Source organism: Engraulis encrasicolus, chromosome 17, assembly GCF_034702125.1.
Source record: "Engraulis encrasicolus isolate BLACKSEA-1 chromosome 17, IST_EnEncr_1.0, whole genome shotgun sequence".
NCBI classification, from domain to species: domain Eukaryota; kingdom Metazoa; phylum Chordata; class Actinopteri; order Clupeiformes; family Engraulidae; genus Engraulis; species Engraulis encrasicolus.
Genome location: NC_085873.1, coordinates 35,762,150 through 35,777,804, shown reverse-complemented (window position 1 = coordinate 35,777,804; position 15,655 = coordinate 35,762,150). Strand labels below are relative to the sequence as shown.

At 41.6% G+C, this 15,655-nt stretch overlaps 1 protein-coding gene across 1 annotated transcript; it reads right to left on the bottom strand.

The window, feature by feature from the left end:
- Nucleotides 1–8,620: 8,620 nt before the first annotated feature.
- On the bottom strand, nt 8,621–15,128 carry ccr10 (chemokine (C-C motif) receptor 10). Its single transcript, XM_063220952.1, has 7 exons — nt 15,113–15,128; nt 14,854–14,954; nt 13,362–13,573; nt 11,352–11,501; nt 9,957–10,083; nt 9,307–9,606; nt 8,621–9,064 (listed from the first exon to the last, which is right to left on the bottom strand). The coding sequence occupies exons 1-7, from the start codon at nt 15,126–15,128 to the stop codon at nt 8,621–8,623; spliced, it is 1,350 nt and encodes a 449-aa protein (XP_063077022.1).
- Between the last annotated feature and the right edge of the window lie 527 nt (nt 15,129–15,655).

Below are 15,655 nucleotides of genomic sequence, written 5' to 3'. Positions count from 1 at the left end.
TTTGATCTTTACATGAAAGTTTATTAAGTAATAAACAAATATTTTCTAGTATGGTCCAAGTACAGTCATTTTTGCAGCTAAAATGGCTATTTTTGGAAATTGAAAATGGCGGACCATGGAGAAGATCCCCCTTTTCATGTATGAAAAGTGCAATTTTTCCAGTCATAATGAATACTTAGAATTTGATGCTGGTGGTAAGTATTCATGAAAAAGGTAACATTAGTGAATGGGCAGCATGAATTCTGGAAATAAACAACTAAAAATCTCACACAGTTTCCCTTTAATGTATAGTCAGGCATTTAGCAGGCATTATTTGCAGGTGAACTGAACCACAGATTTTTTAGTGAACCGTACTGACTGAGACCACGTCCACAAGGTCTCAGAATCAGTCTAGGGATTCACATGCACATGCACAGAAAATGCTGAGTCACAGGTCTTTTCACAGTGTCACAGAGTTTGCTTAAATGGCTAGAAAGGAAGGAGTATGAAAATGCCCTAAATCTGTCATCTTGTTTTTAGAACATGAAGAGCCAACTTGCGGAAGTTAACGCTGCAGTAAAGGAATCTGGGGCATCCACCTTCGAGGAGGCCACAGCCAGGGCAGAGTCAGAGATAGACAAGACATTAAGCCATGTCACCCTCAATATTGCTGTGACAGGGGTGTCAGGCACAGGAAAGTCCTCTTTTGTCAATGCCATAAGAGGTGTAGCAGATGGTGATGAAGAAGCAGCGCCCACAAATGAAGTGGAAAGCACCATGGAAGCTAAGAAGTACCCCCACCCAACCATGCCCAACGTCAACATCTGGGATCTACCAGGCATGGGGACAGACAAATTCAAAGCAGCAGAATACCTAGAAATTATGAAATTTGAAAACTATGATTTTTTTGTGATCATCGTAGGCAAGAGAGTAATGGAAAATGACATCTTGCTAGTCAATGAAATCAAGGCAAAGAACAAGAATTGCTATATTATCCATTCAATGATTGATCAGGATGTAGAGGCAGGAAAGAGGAAAGGGAAAACAGAGGAGGAAACAATGGCCCTCATCCGAAGTGACCTTGAGGAGAAATTCAAAAAGTTTGATGGCACTCACATTTTCCTTGTGTCATCCTGGCACTTACACAGGTTCGATTTCAGGGATCTTGTAAAGGTGTTGGAAAAGGACCTTCCAGAAATCAAGAGAAAGGCTCTCATTCAAAGTTTGCAAGGGTATTCCATGGAGGGACTTGACAAGAAATTCAAAACATTTAAGAATGCAATCTGGCCTGTAGTCATTACCTCTGGGTTTGTAGGGGCAATTCCAGTGCCAGGGGTCTCTGCTGCATTTGATATTCCAGTGATCATAGGTTTTCTTGTCAAGGCATATTACTCATTTGGTTTGGACGAGAAGACCCTTCGCATGCTGTCAGAAAGAGTAAACAAGCCAACACATGTACATGAATCAAAGCTTGTCAAGGCTATTGCTGAGAGGTCTGTGGCATATCTAGTTGTTGAATTGGTAAGCTTTATAGCAGTAAAAGGAATAGCAGAAGCTCTCAAATTCAATTCCATTTTTGGAAGTTTAGCTGGAGCTGGTTTGTCATTCAGTACCACACGATTTGTACTCACAAAGGGCTTGGATGAGCTGTATAGAGTAGCCAAACACGTAGTTAAAATGGCAGAATTATAGAAATGATACACAAATGCAAACAGGGATGCTGACGGACTGGTGGTGGATGGCAAATAGGTGGGTGTGGTGCAAATGTGTCCATTGTTCTGGGCACAGGGAGAGAGTTTGAGTCCCAGAATTGGGTTGGGTGGAGGGGCGCCCTGAATTTAGGCAACATTTATATAGAAGATTCTGGTCATTTGGTGATAATATCTGATTACTTCAGCAAATTAGTCCTTTTGTATGAAACCATCAGATGGTAGTTTTTTTGTTTTCTGGAATGCAATGTACTCTATAGTATACAATGTTAATTTGTTCATGTGTCAATTTATTTTGGAAAGCACCATAAATTAAATTAAGTGAAGTGTAGTTACATTTCTTTTATAAGGCTTTATGAAGCCTGAGATGTGTTGCCTCATTTTAACATATCAATACATTTTTTAATCAATAAGATCAGACGTTTCAGAGGTTTTTGAACAGCTATTTTCTGTTTGTAAAAAAATATTCAGTTAAATTTCCCATAAAGAACTACAAATTCATTCTCCTAGTCTCCTTATTTGGCATAGCTAAGCTGCCTTATGACCAATATCTTCCTTATCAATTCTCTGTTTCAATCCCTGCAGTAAAATAGCATCCATGGTGGCAACTATACACACACACATATTCTCAATAAAAAATTGCAGTATTTTGTTTTCAATCACAATTTACCCAGTGTCCCAATTTCCATTTTGTACCTGTTAAGTGTTGGAAAAAAAAAAAAAAAACATTGTATAGTGTCATCAGACACCTGGCAGTTTGCATGTGGCATGGGTGGTGGAAAATTCTAAATAATCCTTCAAATTAATTTAAAATATATTGAGTGGGAGATTTCTACTGATACATAGACAGACTATACTTTGACTCAACTTAACACCTTAGCGCAGAGCCTATGTTAGAACCTTACTGTCACCAAATTTGTAATTGCTATGTCTTAATCTGTTACTGTAAGGCTCTCGGTACTGTAACAACTAGCAATGATGTAGTTGAGTATTTACTGCACATCTTTTTCACTTATGGCTTAAAAAACAGAAAATGTTCCACTGTAGCCCTAGTCTATATTGTAGTCATCATGAGGCCACAAGGCGAGGCTACAGGAGGTAGGATAATGGAAAGGACCCATTGGCTGCATGCAGGGCCGGATTAACGCACAGGCTATATAGGCTACGGCTGAGGCCTAGGACCCCTACCTGCCAGGGGGCCCACTATTGGCTTATGACTTATGACAAGATGTGATATAGAAAAATTAATTTGTTGTGACAAGTATATCTTCTGTCCATATTTGGCAGGCATATCCTTAATTTCTTGCCCATCGTAATTATAACACTGCCTATGTAATTTTGTTGAAAAACTGAGGGCGGGGCGGGGCCCACATCAATCTGTAGCCTAGGGGCTCCGGGCCATGTTAATCCGGCCATGTCTGCATGCTGCTTGCTTGGGGCAGGGAGCAGTGTTGCCAGATTGGGCTGTGTCCCGCCCAATAGGGCTGCTTAGGATGGCTGTGTGTGGGAAATGTGTATGGCATTTAGCAGAAAAACACGCCCAATTTTTGCCATAGAAATCAATAGAATTGGGTGCTATTTTGTGTTTCTAGGCGGGTTTTGAGCATTTCTTGGGCTGGAAAACATCAGCCTCATCTGGCAACCCTGGCAGGGAGTGGGGGCTCGTACAACACAGCTGCTGTCAGTGGTTTTCAAATGTACAGATATAAACCTGTGCCTTTATGCTCAATACAATTTATATTTCAATTACAGATAAAAAAGCAATCATTCATGACATTAGCGATAATGAAGGTTTTTAATTCAATATGTTTCAACGGCACAATTCAAAGGGAATGTTCTCATTTGTTAATCGGGACTGGGGAAAGCCCGCTAATGGGGGGAGAGCCCTCCTAAAATGTGATCTGCGCTGGTTGGCAGTGGGGTTCACAACTCCAAGGAGGTGGGCAACACCAAAACAAGAGGCCAGAGGACACAGGACGGGAGAGGATTAGGGCGTTTTTTATTTTTACTTGCACACTGTACCAACAACCTGCATGGCTTCATTTTGTTTTACTCCAGTTTACTCCCTCTGGTGGAGCTACTTTGTAGCACACTTTGGCTCTGTGGGGATTGGGGAACTGCACTGCCGTAGCTGGTGAAGCTTGATATGTGTTTCCTTCACCATACCTCTACCACTGCCAAGACAGTCCCACCTCAGTGCTTCCTTGTTGTTGGAAGCCTATCTGTGTAGGCTACATGCATATCTATGTCTTTTAATGGTTGATGTCTCCAGTGTTCAATTTTGTAGGTGAGATGGCATGGATTGTCCCCTTTCTGGTTTTCATAGCTCCAATTGTTCTTCATGATTTTATACTCTGTGTAAAATAGATAACTGTACTGATATTGCTTAACATCTGAAAACTATCCCTCACTGTATTCCCCAACATGTTCCACGAACTCTAAACTTTTGTGGAAACTTATTCCTGTTAAAGTTTTAGTTTTGTGACCAAATGTTTTATGTAAATACTACATACATGCATGCATATGCAGGACACAAAATATTTCAGAAGATGATCAAAAACTTTGAAATGACTGAAAAGATTGAAAACTTTAATTCCATAATTAGATTTTTAGTTTTTAGCAGCCCAAGTCAAGTATGTACTCCAAACTCTAAAATGCACAGAAACAATGGTTTACACAAAAGATTTGAGTTGAAAACTAAAACGTTTGTGTAAGTCTTACATAAAATCAGACATGTTATGTGAAAACAAATGTTATGAGAAAAAATAAAATCTTGAATGTTTTAGTAGCTGCTACTCAAAGATCTAACATGCTCCATTGACATATTATGAGTATTGTGCAAAAATCAATGCAATTAGTACTAAGCAGACAGTTAAATTTTTTAAGTAAACAAGCACAGCATTGTTTAGCTATATTGGCTCTAAGTTTTTGATTCCAAAATTAAAAGTTTTATGTTTTCCCATTTTAGAGCCCAAAAAAAATCTTGGTTGGTTTATCGATTGGTTGGTTTATACTAATGCACTAGGCTACCACCCCTCTGTTTAAACCAAATATAACATGAGCTTTAATTCCACAAACATGAACAATGCTTTATATCAAGTTTTTTTTTTTATTTTGTTCCATGTGGTTGACAAACAAAAACAGTAGACAATAACACAACAATCATACAATACACAACAATCTAAATCTAAATCTAAAATTTAGACCACACAGTCAACAGTCAATATATTACAAAAGAATCAACCTCAACACATTAGGCAATTTAGTCATTTATTTGTTGTCCATTTCTGAATCTTTTATTAGGAGTTGGTGGCTGAAGGAGATCCATATAGCCTAACTTACAATAACATTTCTCCCAAAATAGTGTCAGACTTCACAACACAGTCAGTTGTTTATCCTTTGGAGTGTTGAGTAGAGCTGATGGATCATAGAGTTCTGGTGGTCCCATATCGGCTGTCTGTGGAGCCTAAATAGGCCTAATACGTTTAAGGCTTTCATGAGGACTTGTTGGATTAGGCCCCTACAGCATGATTGCTACACTGGTTTATACAGAAGTTCAATGTGCAATATGTCATCATGAAAATGCAACGCATCACTTGCAAATACACTGCAGATGTATGATACAAGAAAAAGATTTGTATGAAAGGCCTACACAGTGCTAGCCTAACTAGCAGTAGCTAACATTCTAAGCTAAGTTGCTAACAAAACATACACCCAGTGTAGCATCAAGAGCACCTAATGTCACACACAGCAACATAGTAAACTACTACACATACACACCAATACACTTTTATGGGTCTTTTCTTACCTTGAAGTGAGGTTGATAGACACATTTTTCCATGCCAAGTTGTCAGTTGTGGTTTGATGGTCACATGGTGTTGAGTAAATCTATCCCCCATTGACAGATTCACCATTTTTAGAGAAGTTTGTATTTTATGTAACATTTTAATAAAATAGGGTTTCTATGGTTCTGACATGGATGGGTTCTTCTTTACACAAAGCAGAAGCTGGTAAACAATTAAAAAAAACAACTAAAACAACCAAAAAAGTGAGTGACCCAGCCTTAAGATTCGAACTCTCAACCTCAAGATAAGGACATGCCAATATGGCTATATGCAGAGGACTATCCCCTACACCACTCAACTGCAGGTTTTGCATTGGTAGAAAGTTAGCCCTGTTTGTTAGAAAGTATTGGACTTACTCATAATTAACAGTCAAATGTGTTTCACACATACTTTCCACTTCAAATCCCACCAACTGACATCATACCAAAACAATAATGCTTGAATGTGTTTGTTTTTTTTTAACCAACATCCTGTGCTGGGAATCGAACTTGAAACCATCATGTTTTGAGGCCAACTGCTTAACTGTTAGTCCATGACTGCCCAAGCACAACATGCTGACATCCATAGTCTCATATCTCAGATACTGTATAGTTCCAATTGACATGATTTAAAGAATTTGTAACTTTCACAGTTTCGAGAGAAATAAACAATAAATATCTACTTGAGTGTTTTTTATTGGTAATACAGGATTCAAACCTGCAATCCTCTGATCTTGTGGCCATTCCCCTATCCAGACCACAGCAACTCAAACATTGTCTTGCTTTACCGAAGCCTTTTTCTTTTGTAATTTCGCTCAAAACTAAATGTGAAAAATATTGCTAATTAAGCTGGAGTCATGAGTCTGGTGGCCATCTGAACATTTTCATTCCATGTTCCAGGAAGTAGGTAAGGTTATCTCCATGATGGGGATTGAACTTTCAACCTTTGAGGTTGAAGACCAGCTGTTTAACCACTACTCCATGGTCACCTCAGCTGTTGTCAAGACATCTAACCACTCATATGCCAGATAGAGTTCCAATTTACAAACTCAAAGACATTGTGTTAGGATGTCAGTTGTACTTAAAAACACAATGCCAACCAGAGTTAATTTATTGGTACCTGAAAACCTGTTGAGAACACCTAAAATGTGTATGTCATCTGGACATTTTTGCTATATTGAGTACTACAGCGTAAACTTGTCTAGTTCGTTGTACTGTTGGGGAATACAGTGCTCCCTGGGGCTTTCGACACTTTGAATATGTGTTATTATTCAGTGTACGCAATGACGGTGATAGGCACAGGCAGCCGAGGGGCACCAAATGTCTTGGGGGCGTCATAAATACCACAAAGTACCCTTAAAGCGATGGTTCGGAGTAGAATCACCCTAATGCCATTTGAACCGTGACACCCATCCACCTTTACACCCGAAGTGTTTTCTGCCGCAGGCTTACATCAACAGAGTTGCCGTGTTATTCGATGTTTATTCCGGATAGCTTGACTCAAGCGCATATGGATCCTGGGCACCGTCTCCAAACTTTCCCCACAAAAATAACATGTCATGACACCAAACTTCTACAGTATAACAAATGTGGTTTGTACTCACAAAAAGATGAATTTGAAACTTTGTACATAGTCCAGGAGTTTATTAGTAACAACACACAAGACGATTAGCTTTTCTGCTGCTAAACATCCGTCGACGTCACTTCCTCCAGCTGGGACTGTCCACAGCATGGCATAATATTGCCGGAAGTTTATTGAAAGGTTTGTGTTTTAGTCCACAGCCAGGATATATGCACGAGTGTGGCATCGTCTTCTATTTATTAAACGTGGTAAAATTTAAATCCGAAGTGGTTAATTTCTAGTTGTAGCGCAAGCTGTCTTTTTGAGTTTTCCGCCTTCCGGACTCACGTGTATTTGTTTCCATCAACAAAGTCCCAGCTGGAGGAAGTGACGTCGACGGATGTTTAGCAGCAGAAAAGCTAATCGTCTCATGTGTTGTTACTAATAAACTCCTGGACTATGTACAAAGTTTCAAATTCATCTTTTTGTGAGTACAAACCACATTTGTTATACTGTAGAAGTTTGGTGTCATGACATGTTATTTTTGTGGGGAAAGTTTGGAGACGGTGCCCAGGATCCATATGCGCTTGAGTCAAGCTATCCGGAATAAACATCGAATAACACGGCAACTCTGTTGATGTAAGCCTGCGGCAGAAAACACTTCGGGTGTAAAGGTGGATGGGTGTCACGGTTCAAATGGCATTAGGGTGATTCTACTCCGAACCATCGCTTTAACTCATAACATTGCTATTGGTTATTCATGGGCGCTAGATTACCTGTGTTCAATCAGATGCACAGTGCTATATTTACAGATGATTATGTTTAAATGCACAATAAGGAAAAGGGGATGTTTGCCTAGGGCTAACTAAATAGAACCGTCCCTGACTGTATGAGAGAAAGACTGTAACTACAAACTCAAGAGCAAAGACGGGTTAGTAAAATAACATTTATTTTATTCTGCATACTGTACATCAAAAGAAAGTATATATTTATTATACTGTTGATGACATCCCTTAATTCATATTTACAGATAATGTAATGCAGTCCTGCATTATAGTATTACAGTATGTTAAGCAATGCCTGTCAGGGTAGGCTGCTCCTGTTTTGATGTAGCGTGTATAAGGAATGCATATACATACATACAATGCTATATTACCTGGATTTTCAGCAGGTAGTCAAAAAAGATCTCTTGCTCAGATGACACTTCATATAAAAATGTTTTTGACATTTTTTCTCTGGCTATTACTGAAATGGGTGGAAAATTATACCCCAGGACCGGAGCCGTGCTTAACTCATCTAGGTAAATAAACTACTTTTTATTTTGTTTATTTTATTTATTAACTTATATCCATTTAATTTATTTACGTTATTCATTTCTCTCTCTCTCTCTCTCTCTCTCTCTCTCTCTCTCAAACTATTGGAGCAACATTAAAAACAATTACCACCAACTTTATTGTGTGTCAATAATCAGCTATCTTGTCTCGTCTTATCTTATGTAATAATCATAATGTACACAAACTGGCTGTTGAAACAATGTTCAGCCATTTCTTATTTGGGCAAAACGCTAGGATACACAAACACTCTCGGCTTGCAGCTCGTCACGTCGGCGTTACGGGGCGTGGGTGTGGTCACGAGTGGCGAGGCGGGCGATCTGGGTGACAGCTGAGTCGTGCAGGTAACAGTGGTGGTGGTGGTCACCGGGGGCGACGAGGTGGACGCCGGTGAGGCGGCGGAACTGCTGTCGCCGGGGTCAGAGGTCAGACGCAGCGAGAGCGAGGAGGGCAAGAGGAGGCGGAGCCGGCTCCCGGCGCTGCAGCACCCGGCGTCTCCTAGCAACCGCAGCACGTCGCTACGGAACCTGACGCCCACCAGGGCGTAGAGCAGCGGGTTGAGGCAGCAGCGGGTGTAGCTCAGGCTGCAGGTCACGCTCTCCCACAGCAGCAGAGAGCAGGAGTGCTGCTCCACGCTCAGCACCAGCTTCAGCACCAGCACCTAGGCGGGGAGACAAAGTCCCAAAATGAGGTCAAGAGGAAAATATAGCAAAAAAGTGAAGAAAGAAAAAAAAACCCGCCTAATTTGTAGGCAAAAAAATTTAGCCAAAATCCTATTGAAATGTGGTTTAAGAATATTTTTTCTATTGAATGTTGAAAATAATCACAAATAAAAATCATAACAAGCCATGTCAGGTTCGTTCCATTTTAAAGCACTTTTGAGAGTTTGGCTCCCCAACTAACCAGCGTGTAGGGCAGCTGGAACAGCAGGAAGAGCAGCACCAGCGCCACCATCAGGCGGAGGGTGCGCTGACGCCGCCAGCCGCCACCGCCGCCGCTGTGCTGTTTCCCCGCGTGGTGGGCCCCGGGAACGCCCCCGCTGGCCAGGACGCAGCCGATGGCCGTGTAGCAGGTGGCCATGATGACGAAGGGCCCGCAGAAGCCGGCGATCATGGAGCCGCTGAGCGCCATCTTGACCTGGCTGGCATCCGCCGTCCACACGTTCAGGCCGCACGCGACCTTGTCCTCGCCGTCGTCCTCCACCTGTGAGGATTATTATGACAACATTTGTCAAACGTCAAAAATGAACGACCCCAGGAAGAATATGCCGTTGCTTTGCAGAAAGTTAATGGGGATCTAATGAAAACAAGTCATGTTAAGTCAAGTCAAGTCAGCTTTATTGTCAGATTTGTCATTATGCACAGGTCAAACAAGGAAAATGAAATTGCGTCTCTCTCTATCCCATGCGAAGACTTAGATATACTGAACATATGACTGTCATTAAGTGGACAGAACCAAGTGCAGGACACAACAAGCAAAGTAACAACTAATAAAAAGTAATGAATAAAGTGGTAAAGTAAATAAATAACAAATAACAATTGAAGCAAACCAACCTCTGAGAAGAGGAAGTCGGGGAAGCTGAGCGCCACAGCGGCCAGGGTCACGCTGGAGCAGGCGGCCAAGGCCTGGAGGGTGACGCGGCGACAGCAACACAAACCGCTGCCGACCCCGATCTGACAGCTACACAGGAAATAAAATAGTATGTTAATATTCCAGATATACAGTATCGTCTTTATATTACTGTGGAGAGCCAAATTACTCTGCAGTCAAATTACCCAAATTACAGTGGAGTCAAAAGTCAGTGTACTGAAGGGTCACACTGCAACAGCAACACAGCCCGCTGCCTATCCCAATCTGGCAGGTACACAGGAAATAAATAAATAGGATGTTAATATTCCAGAGGAGACTTAGCTATGTAACTCCAGATAGAGCATTTACAACACTATGGATAGTCACATGCTCTAGCAGTGGAGTCAAATATCAATGTACTGAAGGGTCACAAAGTGACAGCAACACAGCCCGCTGCCGATCACAATCTAGCAGCTACACAGTTAATAAAATGGGGCTTGATATTATTGTGCAGAGCCAAACATTGGAGTCAAACAGTGACACATGATGTCAACAGTGGAGTCAAAAGTCTGTAGTGAAGTGTCACATGGCAACAGTAACATAGCCCGCTGCCGACCCCAATCCCTGTCTGGAGGCAGCACATTAAAAAAATGGGATGTTAATATTCTAGAGCAGTGGTTCTTAACCTTTTTTTCTTAAAGCATCCCCTTACCTGTGCCCAAGACAAGCTGCGCACCCCAAACCCAAATGTCTACACGTGTATACACACTAAAAAATTAAACTAAACTAAAAAATAAAAAAATCAGTGATTAATTACAATGATTCTTGCTGGAGACATTAATCAATACTTAACGTGGGGACCAAAACATGTTTTAATTTGGTCTTGATTTGGCGTAATTATAATATTCGGAAGCAGAAGTTTGGCCACAACCTCAACACAAACTAAATTCTGTGCACCGCCTGAAATCTCTGGCGCACCACCAGGGGGTGCCCGCACCCCAGGTTAAGAACCACTGCTCTAGAATAAAGGCGTATCACTCTAGGTAGAGTATCTAGTACACTGTGGAGAGTCAAATAAACAGTGGTGTACTGGAGTCAGTGTACTGGAGGGTCACGTCACGTGTCAGTGTAAATCTTTGCAGATGGCCAGTGTTTTGACTCTACAGCAAGATGATTTACCCACCTACCCTGCTCCAGGTGCCACCGATGTATTGTTTTTCATATTCATGTTTATAATATTTGCACAATATTGAGTAGAATTAGCTTTGAAAATGGTTACACTGTCCAAATAAAGTAAAATGAACACTATTTTGACCAAATGTCTGCAATGGAGTTAATTTAAATTCTTTAAGAGTTATAATAACACTGGTATTTTTTACCGTGTACCCCCGGAGCTGCCGTTCTTCCCCCGACGAGAACCCGATCCTGTGCCAGAACGCCTCACCACCACTGTGTAGCGCTCGGCGCTGATGCAGGCCAGCAGCAGCAGGCCACTGTAGGTGTTCACCGAGCGCAGTCCCCGGGTCAACCTGTAGGGGCAGGCAAGGCCAAGAAAGGCAGTTAGACTGATTTGTACAGTATATAGCACATGGTAACACTTAACTTAAAGCCCATTCTATCGTGCATCATGAGCGTATTTATAAGGAATTATAATGCGCATCATAATAATTAGTCACAATGCATTATGGCTACACTCATATTGCTTAATGATGTATTATATCAACAGTTATAACTAAACATCTAGCTTATAATGCTTTATAATAGGCATAAATATGAATAAATAAATAAATAAATAAATAAATAAATAACACCCTTGCATTTATAACATAAAATAAGCTAGATGCATAGTTATAACTGTTGATATTACATCTTGAAGTATTAGCCATAATGCAGTGCACTCTTTCTTAGTCAATGAGGACTCCAGGCTCCTCTATTAAATGATTTACCACTCAACTTTACCAGGTTTAATCCTGAACACAAATTAATCCATAAATCAGTCCCCATCCTTACCAATCCCTTCCTCCCTCCATGGAGTAAGGTCAGTTTCACATCAGAGCGTGCCGTAGCTAGCTGCAGCCAGAGGGTGGCGGCCTTTCTGCCTAGTCTTGGCCGGTGTGTTCTACTCTGCCTTTCACACTAACCACATCGTCATAGTAGAGTTGAGTAGAGTACTTTTATTAATCCCGAAGGAAATTAAGGTGTCTGTCATCTTAAATAAATACACAAATACAAAACATACACAAAGACAATATACACGCAATTGAACATTACAGTAAAAGTATATCTTGAGTACTACTGCCACACATTATCTCACATACACAAATGTTCTCTCTCTCTCTCTCACACACACACACACACACACACCCACACACACACACACACACACACACACACACACACACACACACACACACACACACACACACACACACACACACACACACACACGCACATCGCTGCACACACACAAGGTCCTGGTAGGGTATCATGTTCACAGTCATTCACACTCACATACATTCACACTCACAAAAAATCAAATTAACATGTTAAGTAAACATAAAAGAGTAGGCATGCACGGCCAGTCCTGTTAAAAAAAACCCACAACCAATGCTATTTTGCTACTTGGCCATTCATTTCAACGGGACACCACCGGCTGCTACTGTAAAATTCTGCTCAAGTTGCATTTTCCAAATGCAGCGCGTCACTGAGCCTTCTCCGGCGACGCTAACCGCCCGACTACCACCGTGTTAGTGTGGAAGGGCAGATCTGTTTCCATGTACTTTCGCTGCCACCAGTAATCGATTCCGTCCCGCTGACAACGGCTGTTCTGGAGTGAAAGGGCCCTAAGACACTGATCTAGGGACTGTAACCAATACTCTGCAATACCTGTAAGTCACTGAGGATAAAAGCATCAGCTAAGTGTAAAGTAAAGTGTAATGTGAATGTAAAATGAGGCAATAAAAGAAATAAAACAGCAACCTGCAGAGGGCGCCCCCGAACAGCCAGCCGTGCAGCGCCTCGGCTATCTGCAGGGGCAGGGAGAGCAGAGGCTTGAAGTCGGGCAGCGCCAGAAGGAGCAGGAAGGCGTCTATTTATCACTTATCCTGGACCCAACCTATGTGGACCTTATGCCTCTACAATCTCTATTTACCGGTATGTCTACTTCTCTTGTCATCTTGCTATTCTTTCTTGCTTCCTTTTCTACTTCCCCCTTTCATTTCATCTGTAACACTGATGGTTTTCCATTTGTGAAGCACTTTGAGCTGCATGCCTTGTATGATATGCTGCTATACAAATACAGTTATTATTATTGTTATTATTATTATTATTATTATTATTATTATTATTAATGTAATGAAATGAGGCAATAAAAGTAATAAAATAGCCACCTGCAGAGGGCGCCCCCGAACAGCCAGCCGTGTAGCGCCTCAGCTATCTGCAGGGGCAGGGAGAGCAGCAGCTGGAGGTCGGACAGCGCCAGGTGGAGCAGGAACGCGTCCGTCAGGCCCCGGCGCCGCGAGCGCCAGTAGCGGCCGAACGTTGCCACCACCAGGGAATTACCCATCAGTCCAACCACCAGGACCAGGATGTAGAAGGCCACCTATGATATGATATGATACAGTGCGATATGATACGATACAAAATGATATGATACAATACGATACGATAGGATACAACATGATATGATACAATACGATATGATAGGTTTATGATAAAATATGATATGATACAATACAATACGATATGATACAATATGATACAACACGATATGATACGATACGATACAATACGATATGAAACAATACGATACGTTTCGATACGATATGATATGATATGATATGATATGATATGATAAAATATCATACGATACGTTACAATACAATACAATATGAAACAATACGATACGTTACAATACAATACAATACGATAGGCCTACAATACATGATACAATACAATACGATACGATACACTATGATATCAACTTAATTGTCAGTTACATACATGTCAGTTCAACAAAGATGCTTTTGCACACCTCTGTAGTTGGGCAGGTGCGTAGGATGTTATCCCAGCGGGGTTGTCATTCAAGTGTAAAGAAATCCTGCACACTGTCCGTTCCACCAACAAATTTTAGTACACCTGAAGAAGGTCGGGTGACCGAAACGTTGTATTAAAGTTTGTTACATACATGTAACCTCATAGTTACATACATGTAACCTCACAGACTACCACCCACCACCAGGACCAGCATGTAGAAAGCCACCTATGATGCAGTAGATGACAGTGTGATGAAGTGGTTGCCGTTTGGAGCTAATGCCCAGTGTGCGGACCACTTCATCACACTGTCAACCACCTTTTTTTCTAGCACCTGGATAACTGCTTTGTGGATGTGCGCACCTCAACCTCCAAACACCTATGATATGTAGCCTGCGTTAGTTCTGCCAGGAAGACTCAGGTCACCTGTGCATTTCGCAGAGCCAATCAGCGGCTGCCATTTCCTTTATAGCGACGTGTCTAACTCTCCTTTCTTGCTGGCCTAGGCATGGCCGGTCCGAAATCTCCTCCTCCATCCCCACCACCACCAGTTGGGTCCAGTCTTCCTGTCCGGGGGGTTAAAGGTCCAGTTCCTGCTGCACGGCTACGGCAGGATCTACTGGATCCGCCAGCGCAAGACCCGGGCTGATGATTGGACCTACGCCAAATACTGTCTACTTATGCCAATTCCATTGTCAACTATGTTAACATTAAATCGTTAAATACGAATTCCTCTCTCTCAGTCTTAATGGCTGATATGACACTATACCATGCGATATCCACTTTATTTTCAATAGTGGCTTAATAGAGTGAGTGTGAGTGCGTCTCCTCCTCTTTTCAACTTCTCACCTGGAAGCTGTGCCATCCAGTCTTGCTGTCGCTGAAACACGGAGTCTCCGGGTCAAATGCAGCAGTGGAGTTATAATCATAGTCATAGTCGTAGTAAAGATCTGAAAACAAGCAGTCAAAGACAGAAGCAGTGAAATTACAATGCATTACTGAAGCAAAAAACCCAAACACTTTAAAAAATATATACAGTATATTATAGTTATCATTGGGAGGTTTGCAGTAACATTCAAATTATACTGTAACTATTGTTTAAACTAACTGTTTAATTCTGTCATTATTTTTATGTGGTAGACTCCAAGCATAGTAGGCCTACTGCAAGCACTGCATTTTCCGCCATTGTTAGGGGATCATCTGGGCGCTTTCAGTGCACTGACTCAACCGAAACTTTCAGCGTGAGCGCCCTACTGAAACACAGTGCCGACCAAGTGCATAAGTGTGTGGATTGAGACATGGGGAATGTAGACAGTGACAACAGTTTTAGTCATCTGTTGATATATGACCTATTTTGACCACAACAGTCAAAATGAATATCTAAATCTGACTCAGAGAGGTCTGCTGTTGCGGAATCAGGACTGATATCGCTACATTGACGGTAGGACCAGGCCAAAATCATCAACAGGCCACCGGGAAAATGCCCTGTATGCCTCATGGCCAGTCCAGGGGTGAGTTTCTCAAAAGAGAAGTTGTTAGCCTGTTAGCACCTTCGGTAGTTGCCAATGGGAAAATGCATTGAAAACAACAAAGTAGCTAATGTAGTAAGCAACTTTGGTTTTGAGAAATTCACCCCAGCCCTGGCCTACTG

Bases quoted from the DNA above. Each gene is read 5' to 3' on its own strand.
- ccr10 (XM_063220952.1), bottom strand. The intron at 13,574-14,853 runs GTGAGAAGTTGA...ATCATATCATAG, and splicing joins CTGGATGGCACAGCTTCCAG to GTGGCCTTCTACATCCTGGT. The intron at 9,065-9,306 runs GTTAGTTGGGGA...CTCCCCGCCTAG, and splicing joins TCCAGCTGCCCTACACGCTG to GTGCTGGTGCTGAAGCTGGT.